Source organism: Galleria mellonella, unplaced genomic scaffold (assembly GCF_026898425.1).
Source record: "Galleria mellonella isolate WM207_F2 unplaced genomic scaffold, CSIRO_AGI_GalMel_v1 utg139, whole genome shotgun sequence".
Lineage (NCBI taxonomy): Eukaryota > Metazoa > Arthropoda > Insecta > Lepidoptera > Pyralidae > Galleria > Galleria mellonella.
The window spans coordinates 2,797,252-2,818,645 of record NW_026441995.1 but is presented as its reverse complement, the minus strand read 5'-3'; the positions used below and the strand labels follow the sequence as shown (position 1 = coordinate 2,818,645).

Genomic DNA, 21,394 nt, shown 5'->3' with positions numbered 1-21,394 from the left:
CGAACCCTGCAGTAGATTTAAAAAAAAATGATGATTTAAAAGTGCTTGTAAACAAGTTTATTTGAATAAAGTTGGTTTGAATCTGAATTTGAATTCAATTACTTAAATGTTAGATTTAGCAGGTGTTGTGGCATATTTGAATATAAAACATATATTTACAATGCATAATATTATATATATTTCCGTAACTGGTTCATCCAAGCTGCGAAGGAGACATTTTTTTTTATTTCCGTAGTTTAGCAAATTATTACTTCTTTGTATTACCATGTTATCAACAGAATTTAAAATGTTAAACGGATTTACATTTTGTTGTATTAACTAATATTAAAATTAACAATTATTCATTGAAAATTAAATATTAAAATACACATGTAAGTACAGCAATAGCTATCGTAGTAATTAACAATTTGTACTTAATAGTCCAAGAGCTGGCAATATGTTTTTTGTAATGTACTTTTCATGGGTGTATTATTTATTTATTTATTTAACTCTTTATTGCACCATAAACAAAAATATACAATGACAATTGAACAATTCAAGTGAAATACAGTAATGTAAATACAGATTGAAATATACATATAAAGGTAGAAAAGGCGGTCTTATCGCTAGGGCAATCTCTTACAGACATATTTTATTTCGGTTTGAAGGGTGAGCTATAACAGTGAATTCACAGGGTATAGATAAAATGGCAACGTATGAGGGATGTCACAGGCGTCGTAGTATATTCTAAAATTTCTATAATGCTGATGTTATTTATATACGACAGCTACCTTTTAACATTAGATGGGCCGGTAGCTTGCTAGCCATTTCATGTCGCACAAACAATAAGTATACAAATGAACGCAGACGAACAGAGTTGTCATGCAAACTTGAACTTATAATGTTTCTTTAAACACGTATAAATATTTGCTATGTAAATGACCTGTTACTAAATAAAAAAGATGATGTTAATATTTGTAACTTAATGACGGAAGTTCAAAATCAAACATTAAATGTACTTATTGTATTATTGTTTATATATATAATCGATATTTATTTATGGATTTTTGTTCGTAATGCTCCTAATTTCCTAATGTACATTAGTATAGCTGTCTAGGAATTATTATAACAAATAAATATTTGTAGGTATCATATATGTAAAATAAACTAAACATATGTAAACTATTTTAGTGTTCACAAAATATGTAAGTAATCCTTAAAGTTACATTATCGAAAATCATACATACATAAAAAGTAGAGTCGTTAAATGCATTATTTTAAAAGAAACTTTAAAAAACATACAAAATTTTGAGTCTCTCATACTATACTGGATGTGTCGTGTAAGTTTGAGAGATTTAAAATTTTTTGTTGTAGGTTTTGTGTCGTAGGTCGTACTATGACCTATGTTGTTTTTGGAAAAAGTAATGAATGCTAATGACTTCGATTTCACCTTGTGTAATGCAATTTTAAAAACCATACAATGGACGAACTATTTAATTCATATTCATAAAAGATGAAATACTTCATTTTACAACGTCGTCTCTTGTGCTATACGGCACATTCTTATTTAACAGAATATCTAGTTTATTGTTTAAAATTAACAATAGGGTGGAATTGTTGTGAGCTCTCATACTATGTTACTCATTGAGAGCTTGCTCCGATATCTGTTATCTGGTGATTTCATATAAAAACAGCGCGGGCGCAGAGCCCAATATTTTGCAAGCATTCACCAATTCACCAGTCGGTGGTCATCATTCGGTCACGACGGACGTTACTAGGTATAAATTCGAAACTTAAATAATGTTACGATAATTGCATTTGACATACTTTTTTTTTTAATTAAGTGTTTGTGGCCAGTCTCATCGTAGTGGTTTTTATAGTTTTATTTTAATTCCATTAGTGTTCTAAATTGAAATTATTTACTTAATTTATTTTTAATACGCGTAAAATAAAATTTTAATTAAAATTCGACCGCATCACTACCTGCTACTGTACAAGCGGCAAGTTTTTATGGTAAGCTATTGTTTTAACTTTAATTAATTTTTATCTAATGTATAAACGCGATGTAATCTCCTAATGGCATTAATTAAACAATACTTTAATATCCGTGAACTCTGTTTCTAGATGCGATTATGTTATGTTTTATGCAACTTAGAATGGCAAATTCGATGACAGTCTATTTAATGAAAAATAGCTACTGTCGCTTATAGACAATAATATTAATATGGATATATATTTATTTTTATACCACGAAGGTGGCATATAAGCATACAGCCCGCCTGATGGTGAATGGTTATTGTGGATTATGGACGCCTGTAACACTAAGAGTGTTACGTGCACGTTTTTAAATCCTGAAGAAAACTTAATACCCCCTTTTTTAAGAACCTCATTCTGTAGTCTCTAGGGGAAACCTCGGCAGGAAGCTCATTCCACAGCCTTAGCGTTCGCGGGTAAAAATCGTTTGAATTATAATGCGGTTCCTAAAGATGGTGTTATGCTTCCTTATCCTATAATTTCATTGCCATATCCCACTCTGGTTTATAGGAGAAGCACAAGTGGGACAGAGGAGGTGCAATGATTTTTGAAGTGATAATTTTACCTATAGTTAGAAAATAAAAAAAGTCGTATCCTAGTTTTGAAAGGGAATGAATTTTTTTAACACTGGCCAGCGCTGTTATAAATTGAATTCGAATCGAATTTAGATTTAAATTTAGAATTAAATTTTAATTAGGTAATGCAGAAATTGATAACTGCACAATTTGGGAATAGAACGAATTCACAATAATGTATCTTTGGAGAAATTTGACTTTATCAGACTATTTTTGTTTGACTTAGGTAATTTTGGGTATGTTGTTAGAAAATTCAGTGGTAGTAACCATTTTTGGAATATCCTGTATTTTAAGTATGGGTGTACTCTAACGAGCAAAAAATTCGTAATTCGAATTTTAACAATTTTTCTAGATTAATCCAAAAAAGATTCACTGTTGTGATAGACGTCCTGTCTTCGGCATGACTTGCCTCAAGGAACTCAGGACGAGATCAAAATTGTATAATTTTTTTAAACATTTTCCATTAATTTGGTCACGTGCGTTTATAAAAAGAATAAAATATTTTATTTTCTTCTTTAGACCAAATTATTTTATAAATAAGTAAATACACTTGGATTTATTTATTATACACAAGTTCCAAACTAAATAGAGCTTCAAATAGGTCCTAAATAAATTATTGAAATACTTTTTGTTTTCGTATATACATTCAAACCCGTGCCTAAGGCCCGCTTCGGATTCGGACAGTATTTTTTTTAAATATAAGTAGTTTCTGAATTTACCCATTATACACTTCAATTGAAAAAAAAAAATATTTTTATAATATTAGTATAGATTATAAGAACATATAACATTTAGCCCAATACAGACAGACATACTCATGAATACTAATATAAAAATATGTATTCTGTGGAACTCGAATTTAGGCCATTGAAAAGTACGGCGATATGTTAGTTAAACCAACAACAAATTTGCTATCACACTTCTTCATCGTCAACATATCTTTAACTTATACAATATAGTCTAACTGTCTATTGCTGAATATAAGCCTCCCTTATAAGCCGGGCTTTGCCAGTAGTTGCCAAGATTGGCAGCCGGGTTGGCAACCGCAGTTTGGCTTTGATGATATTTGGAAAGGGACGCTACTACTCATCCCTCGACTATTGAGTTTCCATAGTCTTCTCTTACGATACCTACAGGAAAAGGAGGAATAGCCTATTATATGCCGGGACCTCATGTTTTTCTTACTTATTAGTAAGGATTTAGGTTTATTTTCCTTGGGGAAATTCAGTTTTATGAATTAATTAACGTCGAGGTTATAAGTAAACTCACATAGTTATAATGTTAATAGGAATTATTGTAAGTTTGTTAGTGGCGTAATGGCAACACTAGCTCTTAACTAAAATAAAAAAAAAAATTGCAAGAATTTGCATAAAATGTTGAAGAAAGAAGAAATAACTTATATGCATTTGCAGTCGCTTATCAAAAACTCAGTGTAGGTCATCGAACTTTATTTAAATATTGCTATATTGATACCAGTTGGAACAGGTTTACAAATATTTTTATTAAGTACTAAAAGTTGAGTTTATTTTCAAAACGCTAATGGACGTGTTTTGGTAAAAGGCAAAGGGCAGCGTGTTTGTCGGCAAACGTTGTTATGACCCCTACCGCTATCTACATTCATGTCGGGATTATTGTTTCTTAATGAAATAAAAACTTATTCCAATATCTTTACTTGATACAAATAACAAAATACACATTTGAAAAATTTCCTTAAAATCAGTTAAACAGTTTCGAACTTTGAAATATTTGAATTGGCAGCTAGAAACAGTTTGTAAGGGAAAAAGAAAAATAGAGTTTTACACGTTCTTTTTTGGTAGAATTTTCCAATTATTTAGTTAACAATTTATTGCATTAATATAATAAAAATAATAAATATTAATGAGAAATGATACAAAAGGTGGCCTTATCACTAAGCTATCTCTTCCAGACAACCTTTGTTGAAAAGACATTGAGAAAAAAGACAAAGAGAGAAACAAAAGACGTAGAGGAAGTAGGTGGCGCACTTGTATATACTCGTAGATACTAAATTATAAATACATTGTTCTCTTTATAAAAATCTTCTTTGTACATCAACGTATATTTGAAAAAATAACGTTCTCGAATTTTACGCTTAGCAACACAGCGATTCAATTTTATATATATATATATATATATATATATATATATATATATATATATATATATATATATATATATATATATATATATATATATATAAAAATTGAACCAGGGGCGCTTGATCTTGACTAAAAAAATGCAACAATTATGTGGAAAAGAAATACTAATGACAAAAATACACTCTATCTAGACGACAGCCCTGCATCACACATACTTGCAGCCTCTCAAAGTCGATGGATCATAGTCTAACAATATACAGATAGATCGCCAGCAGTTCAAGTCTGAACATACCTGACGTAATCATTCGATTTGTTATTTACCTAATTTTTAAAGTGATTCTGTGATAAGGTCAACAAAACTTGGTTATTATATATATATATATATATATATATATATATATATATATATATATATATATATATATATATATATATATATATATATATATATATATATATATATATATATTATACATATTAGAATGGCAAACAAGCTGACCGTCTACCTGATAGAAAGTAGCGACCGTCGCCTATAGACATGAACATAGTAGAGTATACCGTGTCGCTCATGATACCCATATTACAGGTATATTACATTATAAGTATATATAGATGTAAATATTACTATTTTTTGACACTGACGGGGCACCAGCGAAGGATAATAGGTGAGGACGAAGCAGGTCTGTTAGGCCATCGTGAGGAATTCAACAAGAATTGTTCATGATGGTTTCCAGAGGGAACAACGTGGACATCGACCTAATAGGGCATATTGCTGGCAATGGGGCTGGTAGATTCCATTGTTAACAATCCCTTTCCCCCCAAATATTACTATTAGGAATTATACCAAGTTATTACAACTAAAAGATTTTAATAGTTTCTGAGATGATAATAGCGTACATTTATTTTATAGTTAGCGATAATAAAACATAGCTGGTAAATAGTTAATTAAGTATATATGTCATTCCTACATACTGTAAGTGCATACATATTATGTTCATTAGCTGACCAGATTTCATGCAATGTTATTTTATGAATAGATTTAACGATAATGTTTCTACTGATCAGCTTCCATCTTCCATCATTTTCTCAGCTCATTAATATCAAATTTAGATAAAATTTTCCAAATCAATTTTTTAAATGGGTGATAATGGACTGGTAACCCCGCATGCGCTATTGATACTACGCTGGTAGGGTACTAGTGAGGGGTGATAGGCGTGGATGAGGGGGAAATGGATTGTTAGTAATGAGGTCTAATAGCCTCATTGCTAGCAAATATACCCTCTCAGGTCAGCGATCTCCACGCCTGGAAACCATCATGGTTAATTCTTGTCGAAGTCATTATGGTGAGTCAAGTGACCTGCATCCAACTCCGCACTTTACTAAAACATGTTGTTTTAAGACAATAAAGTTATATAATAATATTTCAAAATATATAATATATGGTAACTACCACAAAATCATTTTAAAATCAATCTAAAACTTTGTATCAAGGAAAAATGTTTTTGTTCCATAAATGTATTTGTATCAAAATTATTTTGGCATTGTAATTATATAATTGAATATATCTTATAGGACGTTATAAAAAAAATTACATGCTACTTATTATTTTTATTGTAATTTTTTTATGCAACTTTGAATTAAATGGCAAACAAGCTGACAGACCACTTGATGAAAAGTGGTAACCGTTGGCTATAGACATGAGCAGTACCATTGACATAACAGAGTATACTATTTTCCCCATGTGTTGCCATTCCTGAAGACTCAGCTGTACCCGTTGCTCCTCTGTACCCTGTAAATTCACTGCCATATCCCACCCTTCAAACCGAAACATAGCTATGCAAATACAACTGCTTCACGGTAGAAACACGAATGGGACAGAGGTGCCGAAGCAAACGACTTTTGTACAAAGTCTCCCTCTGGTGAATTAGAATAAATATTGTTACTGTGAGATCTAAATTTATCCGAAATGTATCCAAGACTTTATCATTTTGCATGCTATTAAAACAATATGGCTAAATATGTGATTCTATAACACTAATTAAGATCTATTTCAATCTATACCACTACTTAATTTGAAAATAAATGAATTATAATAATAATAATATACTTTATTATTCAGACTACAATGTGGTCCATTTTGTTAGTAACAATTTTCTTACAAACTATGTCAGTAAAAAAAAGAAAAGCATTAGCATTATTGCAAAAATTATGCAAATAAATAATTATTATATTATATTATTATTCTAAAAATAAAATATAGGTTTGTACGTAGTACAGGACAAACCCAGATTATTAGTTCAATCATTTTTTGCTATAGCTGATCCGGTTACGGTAAACACCTAATATTTTTTTGCTAGTCATTGTGATTTCGTGGTCACAACTCTAAAGAAATCTAATGCGTAGACTCTTAGGTCATATTGATTACAGAATACTATATTACATCATTAAAAATTGTGTAAAAAGGCGCGGGAAATCATATTTAATAGAATGACAATGGAATAGTTACTTCGTCTGTGTTATCGGAATACTGCGGGTACTAGCGGGTATCACTGAGGAATTGGTATTCCTCAGTGATGATGAGGGAGACTTTGTACAAAAGTCGATTGCTTGGGTACCTCTGTCCCATTCGTGTTTTTACCGTGAAGCAGTTGTGTTTGCATGGCTGTGTTTCGGTTTGAGGGGTGGGATATGGCGTGAATTTACTGGGTACAGAAGAATAACAGTTGAGTCCTCAGGATTGGCAACGTATGAGGGGTATCATGGAGAAAATAGTATACTCTGTTATGTCCATGATACTGCTCATGTCTATAGGCTACGGTTATCACTTTCCATCAGGTGGGCCGTCAGCTTGTTTGACATTCTAAGTCGTATAAAAAAAAAAGAATAATAGGTGAGGATGAAATCGGGACAATTGGCTCATCGAGGCGAATTCACTAGGAATTAGTAAGCATTGTTTTCAGAAGGAACAGCGTGGAGGTCGACAGTGATGGGTAAATAAACAATAAAGTCGCTAGAGTTAATAACTAACTAAATAACCTTTATTAATAACTCTTTCCTTACCAAAACAATCTTAGAATATAATAAAACTATATACCACAACTGTGAAACAATAATACCACAGTGTAAGGAATCTTCATAGAGTGGTTTATCGTCCATGGAAATCTAATATCATGCCACTTTCGTTGCAAGATTGTTCCTTTAGAGGTATTGAACAAATGTATAGCAGTTCGGTACTCCCCTACCTCTATATAAAGGCCTCTCTATAAAGGTTACCCAGTCTAGACTCCTTCTTGAAAGTACTAAACTGAAAAGCAGCTCCTTGTACTGTGATAATATCAGTTTTAAATAAATAACGTTAGTGGTTGCTCAGATATATCGAAAAAGGGCGGTTGGACGAAGTCGCACTTTGACGTCATATAGTTTAATTAGTCAATACTGAACTCTAAAAAGGGAAATGAAACGTGTCTTTAAGTGTTCAAAATCATTCTACCATAAATACCATCGATACATAAAAAATATATAGTTATCTAATATATAAAATTCTCGTGTCGCAGTGTTTGTTACCAAACTCCTCCGAAACGGCTTTACCGATTTTTATGAAATTTTGTGTGCATATTGGGTAGGTCTGAGAATCGGCTAACATCTATTTTTCATACCCCTCAATGATAAAGGTGACTTACCCCTAAATACTTTTTTATTTTTTTTTTAAATTTTTTTATTTTTATTTTATTATAATTTAGCATTGAAAAATGCATACAAATTCAAATTTTTACGCTTTTACGATCAACCCTTCTTTTTCAATCGCGATTTTTATATGCTGCAATAGGCTTGCAAGATGGCAATCCAATATAATAATTGTAGTAGGATAAATTTTCATGTATAATTATCGAAATAACGTAGGTATATAGTAAAACAAAGTTTGCCGAGTAAGCTAGTATATCTATATAATTATTAATATCGCTGGTAAAATAAAATGAACTAAACAATAGCTAATATCGACTTCTAACGATATTTATACAAATAAATCATCAATACATATTAATTATTTTATTATTTAATGTGAATATATTGATGCGGAAGTGCCGAAAGTTAATTGTTCATCACGATTAAATCAAGGCCTTTAATTCTTTTTTGATAATTAATGTATTGTGTAAAGAGGGTGCTCTGCCTCTTTACACAATACAGTTTTTTACAGAATTAACGATTATTATAATTAAGCAACAATTATTAACATTACAAATAATTGTCAACAATCTCGTGATGTAGGTACATTGTTTATTTTCACGCTGTTTTATAATGTAGTTTGCTATCGCCGCAGTTCCCAGCGAATGTGCGATAAATAAAGCGTGCCGAAATCATGTTTAGATACTGTTGTTTCTTTAGTTTCATGCGTTATTATTGCGTGGATCGTGCACACGTGGTGAGGGTAAACGTAACGAGATTTGATATATTGTATACATAAAAATTCCGTATCACTATGTTTTTTTTTTTAATGGGTGATAATGGAATGGTAACCCATAACTGGCGGGGCACCAGTGAAGGATGATAGATGAGGATGAAGCAAGTCATTTAGCCCATCGTGACGAATTCAACAAGAATTGGTCACGATGGTTTCCAGGGGGAAGCACGTGGAGGTCGACCTAATAGGGCATATTGCTAGCAATGGGGCTGTCAAACTCTATTGCTAACAATCCCTTTCCTCCACGCATCACTATGTTTGTTCACATTAAGATTTCCGCTCGACGGATTTTAATGAATTTGTGTAAATATGCAACGTTTGTTCCAATTTCAGAGATAGGATAGTATTTATTTCGGTAAGAAAATGAACAATTTTTTTGGATTCAAGCGGATTTTAAAATCTACATTATGACCAAAAATTGATTTGCAGTTAAATTTTGGTCCTAATTTAGTATTTATAATTTTTATAAATATGCACAAGAACTTGTAAACATTTTAAAGATTTGCATGGAAGTAAATTGTTATATAAATCATCATATCAGACTTTAACTGTCCACTGCTGAACATAAGTCTCCCCCTTGGGGGATATTGCCAGTAATTGCCACGCTTGGCAGGCGGATTGGTAACCGCAGTTAGGCTTTGAAGATGTTTTAAGAGGGACGCTGCTGCCCATAACTCTCCCTTAGTTGCCTCTTACGACACCCATGGGAAAGGAAGGGGCGGCCTATGTTATGCTGTGACCACACGGCAGCACAAACTATAGAATATAGTAAATATTTATTTACTATATTTTGTTGCTATTACATTGTCAATGCAATTATTTTTTATCTAACCAATAATTACAATGTGATAGATATAAATAATGACACAGTGATTATATTACTTATTATACTTAATTGACGTCTTATATAAATTCGACGTAACTACGTTATTTCGACGTTTGAAATGAGGTTATCATATGTTAGCAAACTTTTAATAGATACATTTGGGGAATAATGGATATTACATGATATTAGGTTATTTTTTGATTTAGTGTTTAGATTTTAATGAAGGCTTTTTCGTTTAAAAATTATGATAAATTAAATAATTGTTTTGTAATAAATAAATCTTTGTTTCGCCAAAAAGCGACTTCGGTCATGTTAAAATTAGACGAATTAAAAAAACTCATTTTTAATAAATAAATTAATTTTCAATAAAATCTTAATGTTAAAAATATGTTTTTTATTTAGTTTTATCTTTTATATATTTATATAACATTTTATGTATTTTCTTTATTTTATGTGTTTGCTTTACATGAATTACTCAAGCTGTGCACATAATGTGATTGGATTATAACCTAGCCGAATCACAAATGTAGTTATTTAAATTTTTTATGTGCCAATAAAATAAAATAAAATAAATAAATAAAATTAAATTAATCTTACAAAAATATAGCGCGAGACAAACATTAGAATGAAATGCGAACATGTGTAATATATACTCATTTTGAATAATTTTAGAACTCATTTTAACTCAGTTGAAAACTAAGATGACAGAGTTTAGTAATTTGGGAAATTTCGATTCATAAATAGGCTGAACCGAGAAATACAAACGCGGTGTCTCATTCACTCAAAACAAAGTACAAATGTAACATTACTACACTATCGCATTGCAATTTCATTAAATAAGTAAGACAGTTCTAAGAAGAAAAAAACCTTCCGTTTTTAGTTCAAGCAATTTATTTAAATTCGAGGACACAGGTTAGTTACTTTTAATCGAGAAAAGGCAGCACTAGTCACTTCCAGATTTCGAAATCAACCTACTTGTAGTGGTGCCCGAGTTAGACGGATTCGAGTATTAATTCGAATGTCTACTGGATATTCGAGTACTCAATATACAGAATTCGGATACACGATATTCGAATACAGAGGGCCTACCATGAAATATTTTCCGAAATTTCGAGGACGAACGAAATAGAAATTTGATGTTAAAATTACATAATATATGCCGTTTAAAATTATTAAAAATATTAAAATATCGTTCCTCTGGACTATTAGGATAGGATTTATGATGAATGAAATCTTAAGCTCCATTTACTGGGTCGATTTAGGTACAAACAAAAACACGAAATTGAGCCCGAAAATTCGGAATTTCATTTCATGGTAGGTCCCCAGGTTTCAATTACTTGTGGTATTCTTATACTTGTTGCATCTTTATTATAAACTTCTATATTTATGTTACATTGTTTAATTAATTTTTTCTTATTTACTAAACGAATAAATATTAAATAATAAATATTTATTATCTTTATTAGAAATAATTTTTTAAAATCTTTTAATGCATAACTACAGTTTGATAAAGTATACGAATACCTAAACAAATATTCGAATAGTCGTACATTTATAATTCGAGTCTTATTTTAACGAGTACCAAAGTGTTTGAATACAAAAAAAAAAGGCTAATTAGGCACTTCACTACGTACTTACGAAGTTTTTACTTAAGTCATTGAATGATTAAAGGAAAATGAGTTTTCCTTAAAGTGAACAGATACCAATGGCCGTTATCTTGGTGAGTATACTGTTACGTGACAACACGTACAGACGTACTGTCCGGAAATTTTACATCATATACGACAGCCAGACCTTCGGAACTGTGTGTCATACTCAATTGAGAGTCATTACCTTTCTTGACTTGGAGTCATCAATCTTTTAACTAATGCGGTCGCCAAGTTGACCACGGAACATTGTTCTCACTCAAGCAATCACACGTTTTGATCATTATCATCGTTTTAGCTGTTAATTACCTACAGCTCTATTATTTAGAAAATGATATATTTTGATATATTATGATACAATACTGAGTAGGGATGTATGTTTACATCATTGCATGGATTACATCTCCATATACATTTAAAAACAGAATTTTCATCGTGCCTCCGATCAAACTGTTTAAAATTACTGCTCTTCATCTAAAGGTTGCTTGGAAGAGATCGCTTTTAGCGATAAGGTCACCTATTGTTTTGTCACTATGATCATTTCTTGTAATCGTTTGTATCTATAATAAATTTACTATTGTAATCTTTTGGAGGAAACAATAAAGAGTATCTATCTACCTCTTTATTTTTTAGAATTAATAGTTATCTAAATTTTATTTAGTTTAATGAGACCAGCACAAAAAAAGAAAGAATAAAGTTGGTTTGATAAATTTTCGTTCGATAGTTCTGTTTAAAGAAACTGAATTTTGTAAATAAAATATGAAGAGAAATTAGTGTCCGTCTGCTAATTTGGTCAACTCATAAATTTTCTGTTTTCTTTTTTATATTTGTTATAATGTCAACTATTTATTTTCCTGCTATTCAGCAGATATAGCAGCTTTGCTGGCGTAGAATTTTTATTATGTTAAAATTATGATATACTAGATTTTAAGGCTTTATTCTCAAATTTCATAATTAATTAATATTTCAGTTTAAAATTACAACAAAATTGAAAACTGATCAGTAACTAACTAGAAAATTGACTTGGAACTACCTACTTACGATTAGTTACCTATTTACATTATTTAGTTGTTGATGGTCCGTAACAACAAACTTGCTGAATACAGCCCGCCTGATGGGTAAACGATCACTGTAGCCTATGGACGCCTGCAACACTAAGGGTGTTAAATGCGCGTTGCCGACCCTAAAGACACTTGAATATACGCTTTTTGAAGAACCCCATACTGTAGTCTTTAGGGAAAACCTCGGCAGAGAGCTCATTCCACAGCTTGAGCGTTCGCGGAAGAAAATTTCTCTGAAACCTTATTTTAATTTTAAATATAAGTTACTGCATTTCAAACGTATTAGTTAAATTTTTATGAGTGATATTTGTCCAAAGAATGGGCGTAGATCTCATACAATATATGTATAGATTTCTAGGTGTAAATCTATAGTTACTTTATCGTAATGTTATTTAATAAAACAAGTGATATTCACTACGAGGTCTAATGTGCATATTGTAATAACAATATGCGTTTTGCTATAGTATTAAATTCAAGGCTTGTTGGTACTAAATTATATATATATATATATATATATATATATATATATATATATATATATATATATATATAAAAGAGAAGGAGGATGTATATAGATGTGAAATTGTAGAAAAAGTAAAAATGTAGAATTTGGCACATTTTATTCTGTAAATACAAATTCAGCCATGACGTATATATCACCGTTATGAATAATGCGATATTCTGTGGACATATTTAATTAAAATTATTTAAATATGGAACTCGAATTCATGTATCTTCCAGTTTTTTTTTTATTTCAAAAATAAAAAATAAGTAAAAATATAAACATCATTACAAGTGAATATTGCTAGTTGTTTGTTTGTTATATTTTTATAACTAAACAAGTGAAGCGATTTGAGTGTAATGCCCACAGTACAGATAATAAAATACTATATTCCGCAGTAAGAAAATGCACAAATGTAGACCTTTATAGTATACTTTAAAAGACATTGGGCAATCATTGTAGTATTATTAGGTAGTAGGTAAATATTTACTATGTTCATTATTTTTTAAACGATGTAATAAAATGTAAATGAACAAATAATATTAAGCATTTAAAAAAATATGTTGCTTTATAGATGGACGGACGAATAGTCACAAACAAGGGTTCCTTCATACCATTTTGGTACGAAGGAATCCTTATGTGCGCCGATCACTTTCATTCTCGTTTTTAACCAGATTTGTTAGTTTAAACCCTACAGTTTACATAAATAATTGCTGGATTGGTGACGTAATCGTAACATACTCGCGAAAATAAAAATAATTCAGTCTTCTTTTAAAACAGCTATAATATATGATAGATAGTGTAGAATTAATCAGAAGGTCTCGGTGACCTGCACCAAACTAGGCTAAAAAACTTGTTAATAACTTGTTTCTGGTTTCAAATCAAAAATATAAAAATAATTCTAGCTATTTATTAGCCAGTTTTTTTTGACTAGCGTATTTTTATATGTCATTTCTCAAAATAGCAGTGCATAAAATTAAGTTGAATTTATGTCAACCAATATAATGTATTATTGACTAATATAAATTGTTTTTATTTATTTAAATTTTTAAACGTCGCATTTTGACAACGAGATATGTTGAGATTAATCACTAAATCAATATGTCATGTAAAAAAAAACATAGATTGTAGATAGTTACTATTTCCTTTAACTAAAATATCTCTTCCGCCTATTGATATACCAAACCACATAGGCGTGGAAGATTGTTTGTAACTAAAAAAATTTTTAATACAAAATATTACTCTAAAATTTTTATTATCCTACACAACTCTATTAAATAGTTGCAAAATTTAGACAAATGGAAATACAGATAGATCCCATGACCGTTTTTCTCTCTAAATGATATAAAGTAGCAACAATATTTATACATATTTTAATAGTGAATGCATCGCCTATTTATTTTCTGCTTGCCTCATGGTTGACTGGTAGAGAACGCCATTAGGTGTTAAGTCCGCCATATGTACACTTATATTATATAGTTTTTTTTATGGGTGGTAATGGAATGGTAACCCCACCCGCACCAACGGTATACATCGGCAAGGCAACAGCGAAAGATGATAGGTGAGGATGAAGCAGGTCAGTTAGCCCATCGTGACCAATTCAACAAGAATTGTTCACGATGGCTTCCTGGGGGAACCATGTGGAGGTCGACCTAATAGGACATATTGCTAGCAATGAGGTTGTCAAACTCCATTGCTAACAATCCCTTTTCCCCCTTTATTACATAGTTGTGCATTGAAGTTTAAATAAAAAAATGTTAGTACACTCTTGCTACCCCTAAATCATTTTAAAGCCAATTTAAAACGTTGGCTCCAGAAAAAATGTATTTATATGATAAAATTTAAAATAAAATTTATATGATTCTTTACTTTTAATAACTTAAGACCTATATTGTTACAACATGAAATAGCAATAAATGATTGAATTGAATTGAAAAGAATTTTAACATTTTAATTATTGAAATAAATTTATTTCGTACGATGTTCTAAAAAGTAGCAATTTGTATTGTAATTAGAATAAATATTGTTACTCTAAGGTCTGTAATTATCTAAAACGTATTCACGTAAACAACACTATATTTTGCACGTTATTAAAACAATGTGGCTAAATATGTGATTCTATAATACTATGGTAATTAAGACCATATTCATGCAAATATGTAAATTATTATTATTGCTATAGGGTTTTATTCCGAGTTTTTATTTTCATACATTTTATTATTATATTGTTTTCATCGCCTACAGAGACGAAGGCAGCAAATACTTCAATGTATTAAAACTAAGCGAATCCTTATAAAACTACTTGACTTGATGTTACAATAAATTTTATAGAAAACTCCCTTTTGTACTTAACTCTTCCAAATACACTGTTTTTGTCAATTTTTTAAACTTTTACGACATGAGTTTTATGTAAAATCTCCAAATTTAACGCCACAAAGTTCTATTTTCCTGCGCTAGATTAGCCATTAATCATTTTCTATCTCACTAACTTACACAGCTGGAAAATACCTTTTTCGGAAATAAGTGTACCCTCGCTAACAAGTTGTTACATTAAACACCATATATCTTTTTTATAAGTGCAATAAAGATGGGAAATAGGCAGGTGATATGTTTATTATTTGTAATAGTTTAAAAAGTCTATTCCAATTTTTTTAAAAAGTTATTTTAAAGTTTTATAAAAACCTCAAAATATATCTACTAATTATTAGTAGATATATTTTGAGATAAATATATTAGTAACTAATATATTTACCTAGTTATAATATCTTACTACACTTGAGTTTGATAAAACACTTTATTCTATTGAATATAGATAGAAATATGTCAAACATAAGTGTTTATTGGAAAGATTATTGTTGTTACTCGAAAAACAATGTAACATAAAGAAACAAAAAATAATATTGTAAAATTGTTGTAATCAATATTCACAATCGATCAAACGTACTCTTGACTGGAAAAAACAGTCAACAGTTTTTTGACCAGTTAAAAGAAACAGTTAACCTTTAACTCTTTTTTCACTGGATTGTAGAAGAAAAAAGGGTTTAATAGTTTTTCAGGTATATAATTTTGACATTTGATTTTTTGGCGCTACGACTTGATGGATTTTAACGAATGGAGTTTCATTTTAATTATGAGAATGACCTCAGCGTAATTTTTGAATTTTTTCGATTTCATATTTGTTTCGAAGGGCGACCTATATAATTTTGATAGTAAACTGTGCTATCTTAATATAAATAATAGTATAATATACTTCGGGGTCATAAATTAACAAAAACTTGTAACAGAATTGATAATAAAAGTTCTACAAAAAAAAACCCGTTGTAAATCGTAGAAGAACATGTTTTTTTTTTATAACACAGAGGGTAAACGAGCATACGGCTCACTTAATGGTAAGCGACTACCGCCAGACATGATCATCCCCAATACCAGAGAAATTGCAGGTGTATTGCCAGCTTTTTAAAAAGGAATATGCTCTTTTCTTGAAGGTTTTTTTTTATGAGTGTAAATGGTATGGTAACCCCGCCTGCGCTAACGGGATATGCTGGCGGAGCACCAGTGATAGATCAGAATAAAAACAGGCCAGTTAGCCCATCATGATGAATTCATCAGGCATTAACCATGATAGTTTCCAGGGGGAACCGCGAGGAGGTCGAACTGGTTGGGTATATTGCTAGCAATGGGATTCTCAGTCTCCATTACTGACAATCCTTTTCCCCCCTTTTTTTGAAGGTTACGATGTCGTATCAGTTCAGAAATACTGCTGCTTGATGTCGTTTCCAAAGCTTTGCTGTACATGGAAGAAAGTTATTTTGATTAAAAAATTTTGATTTAACTCAATCTGTAAATAAATTAAAAGTTCCTTTCAGATAAAAAATAATTTATCAAATTGGTTTATAATTGTGAAGTTATAAGGTAATAAACATAAAAAAAAACATCATAGAATTGAGAAACTCCGTCTTTTTGAAGTCGATAGAGAGCATATTCTTTTTTAAAAGGTCGGCAGCACACCTGCAATACCGTTGGTGTTGTGGATGATCATGGGCGACGGTAGTCACTTACCATCATGTAAGCGCATGCCTGTTTGCCCCCTGTGTTGTAAAAAACTCGTTTGAAAAGGTTATAAAGTAAAAAGGAACGATAGGTTATTATTAATTTGGACTGTTTTAGTCAAAATTATTTTTGGCTAAAAAGAGAGTATTGACTGTAACATAAATATGCAGGTACTTATTGCGGTATCAAGTGATGTTACCGCTTTATCTAGGTATATATGAATACTGTTTGTGAAAATGATAAGGTATTCGTGATTTATTCAGCTGAAGAGAATAACGTGGGCCTTTCTAGTATTTTCCTATGTGTAAATATAGTATTTTGAACTAATACGTGTCGATTAAAGTATTGAAGATATTCACTTTTAATTTTTAAGTCAAGTAAGTTAATTTGTTCTTTTTTTAAATTTTGATATATCTATTAAAACGATAATGGTTAAGACATTAAAAATAATGTGAACTTATGCTAAGCTTTTTTTAGCTGTATCGTTTTTACTAGTATAATATTTTATTATCTGTGGTTTTTCATTACTAATGTGTGAAAGTTTAAGGGGAAAAAAGAAGAAAAGACAATAGAAATTATATAAAAAGGTGATAATTTAAAGAATTACTTTTTTTCAATGGAAAACTATCTATGTGTTAACTCGCGTTATAATCCGTCTGTATGTCATACTTTAATTTCTCCATTACTTTTTCAAATGTCGTATAGGTAAATTTTTATTTTTATTTAGATCTTGAATTCAAACATAGGAGACTTTTCGTTTATAACGAGAATTAGAGAAACTGCTATTGCTAGCAATATACTCTTTTAAGTCGACCTTAACGCGATCCAACCTGAAAACTATTGTGATTAAGTTCTGGTGAATTTTTTTATACAACATAGAATGGTAAACAAGCTGACGGCCCACCTGATGGAAAGTGGTAACCGTCGCCTATAAACATGAGCAGTACCATGCATATAACAGAGTATACTGTTTCGCCCATGATACCCCCCATGCATTGCCATTACTGAGGACTCAGTTATTCCTCTGTACCCTGTAAATTCACTGCCATATCCCACCCTTCAAACCGAAACACAGCCATGCAAACACAACTTTTTAACGGTACAAACGGCAGGCGGGGTTACCATTACATTATCATCCATAAAAAAATAACGTAACGTTGAAACAATAGGTGCTTATAACGTACGTATGTAAGTATGTTTTATTGTATGACATGCATGATATGTGCCGATAATCATCGATTGTGATAAAATGTGAACTACATATATAGCAAGAGTGTAGTTATGTTGGAAAATGAAAAAGGAGAATGTGACGTCATCATTTTATATAATGCTAGTTTTTACCCGTGACTTCGTCCGCATAACCGGTATACGTTCACTGACAGGCACAAAATGTAGGTTCTTCTCTGTCCCATATATTTATTTATTTAAACTATTGTACAGTGTAATTGTATGTACATTTGGCGGTCTTAATACTATCATTCAAGTTAGAGTAAACATAATACATTAAAAAAATAAATAATTACAATCGGTTCAGCGGTTTTAGAGATAGGCGTAAATAAACATCGTAGTACAAGATTTTTATATATTATATTAAAATAAATTTATGTATGTATGTATGTATGTATATATATGTATGTATGTGTGTATATATATATAATTATTTACAATTTATGTAAATATTTTTTAAATTTCTGTCTTGCACTACTACTGCCCACTCACTACTTCCTATGCCACTGTGTTAGGTTGACTGGAAGAGATCTCTTTTAGAGATAAGTTCGCCTTTGCTAACATTGTTATTAACTTATTGTTGTTACTGTAATGCTTTAGTGCAATAAAGAATATATAATAATTTAACCAGATGAAGAATTTGTACGAGAGTCGTCAAATATTTTTTTTTATAAGGCAATATATATATATATATATATATATAGGTACAATGTAATGTGTATGTACATAATTATATCCTGTCCCAGTCCCAGAAATGGATCGAATATAGTACCTACTTACGAGTACATAGTTATAATTTTAATATTTTATGCACGATATATTGTATATTTAATATATACATTTTTAAACTCGTGGAAACATTATTAATTTTTGACTTATTTTTATGTAAACGTAAAGTGCAATTAGTAGATAATTGTTTGCCAAATAAAATAAAAAAAAAAAATTGATAATGAAAAGGAAATAAAATACGTATAGTATTATTGACGCTATTATGTTTTAACGATGTGCTCGTGACGCACGCAGTGCGATATAAAAATAAACAATTTATAATAATTTAAAAATATATTTAAATATATTTTTAATGACAGACCAAAGCATGATAATATATATTTATTTAAAAATAAAAAAAAAATCTATAAGGAAGCTTTACTGAATTTAAAATTTGAGTGAATAAGGGATAAATAGGTAGACGCTTTAAAAGAAGGAGATACGTACTCAATACGAACAATTTGAAGCGATTTCATTAATTAATTCCTTAATTGTCAGGATAGTTTTATTCCGAAAAAAATCTTTAAGTATGCTTTTAATTATTAATTCTTTTAATTTACTCTACATTATTATTAATGCATTTTATAATACTAACTGCGGTTGCCAACCCGCTTGCCAAGCGTGGCAACTACTGGCAAAACTCTTCTTATGGGGAACGCTTATGTCCAGCAGTGGACAGTTAACCACTGAAATAATAAAATAATGGTAAATAATTTAAATATTTATTGAAACATTACTATTATTTATAATTAATGTTTTTTTTTTGTAAAATCATACATAATTTTAGACACAATGCACATTGTGTTTTTGAATAAATCACTAATGATTTTCTAAAATTCGCATCCCTCTCTTAAGTAGGGGAGATGGCAAACTAACCCCCGATAGAAGCACAGCCGGCTGGGATTCAAACCCTATTATTATTATTTTCCTTTGTTACCGGGTGTACATTTAAAACTTAAGCAGCAAGAGGTCCATTTTTTTGCTGGGTGAAAATTGTATGGTAACCCCGCCCGCGCTAACGGGATACGCTGGCGAAGCACCAGTGAAGGGTGATAGATGAGAATGAAAACAGGCCAGTTAGCCCATCATGATGAATTCATCAGGAATTAACTATGATAGTTTCCAGGGAGAACCGCGAGGAGGTCGACCTGGCAAGAGGTCTATTGTAATTCGTGTATATCAGTGACGACTTTATTATTAATGATAAGTGGGTATATAAAAAAAAAACAAACTGATATGATAAATCAGCTGGTGCAATCTAAACAAGGCGCCAAATAAACATGTTATCCCACGCGACATGACAATACTATCAAAGCAACCGACTTCGTCAAGTCACGCTACAGACATGCCTTGTGGCTACGGCATTGAACGTGAACAGCTGTGAACATTGATAAAAAAAAAAAAACAAGAGCAGACCTTTAAAATCGTGTTCGTATCGATTTATCGGCAATAATTGAACCCTTACAACAGCGTGTCAATGATAAGGACTCAAGAATTTGCATATTTGAAATAATTTAAAACGCTCTCAAATAAGTTGCTATGAACAGTTTAAACTAAAATTTCTAAACTTAAATAGTTACTTCAAATCATAATAGATATGACTGTAGTCCAATTATCAATAAGTTGTGTTAAAGAATACCCACTAGAGTGCATTGCCGTTATCCAAATAGTCTTTTTGTCCGCTGTCGTACAAATTCGGGAAAACGGTCACCTTTGTATAGACTTGTGAATTCATATAACGCTTTATTTAATGATGTTGATATTATTAATGAACGCCCAAGCACTTTTAAAAAGCTAATCTCTAAAAGATTCACGTAATTTTTAACTGTTCTTCTTTGCTTAAGCTATTTGTATTATATTAGAATCGAAATTGTGGTAAACGGTGTTGGTGGCAAATTTACTCAATGTTTTCTTTGTCACTGTTAGTTTTCCCAAATAAATGAAAAAAGATAAATATGTTTTTATTTTTCGAAACTTTCTAAGAGTATTCGTCCGTAATGTTGGATATTTTTTTTTTTTACATTTCGACTAATCCATCCCGTATAGTAAGTGTAGGTATACCAAATATCTCTATAAGGTAACAAACAAAGTCATTTTCACATTTATAATATTGTTAAGGATTATATATATTTGAATTTAGAATACAGAAT

General features: G+C 30.7%; 1 protein-coding gene across 1 annotated transcript in view; it reads left to right on the top strand.

The window, feature by feature from the left end:
- Nucleotides 1-1,699: 1,699 nt before the first annotated feature.
- The window catches only part of LOC113519591 (uncharacterized), a 33,024-nt gene continuing 13,329 nt past the window's right edge, over nt 1,700-21,394 (top strand). The window contains exon 1 of the mRNA XM_052903397.1: nt 1,700-1,992. Within this exon, the coding sequence (XP_052759357.1) occupies nt 1,990-1,992 (3 nt within the window). The 5' untranslated portion in view covers nt 1,700-1,989. The remainder of the gene's footprint in view (nt 1,993-21,394) is intronic.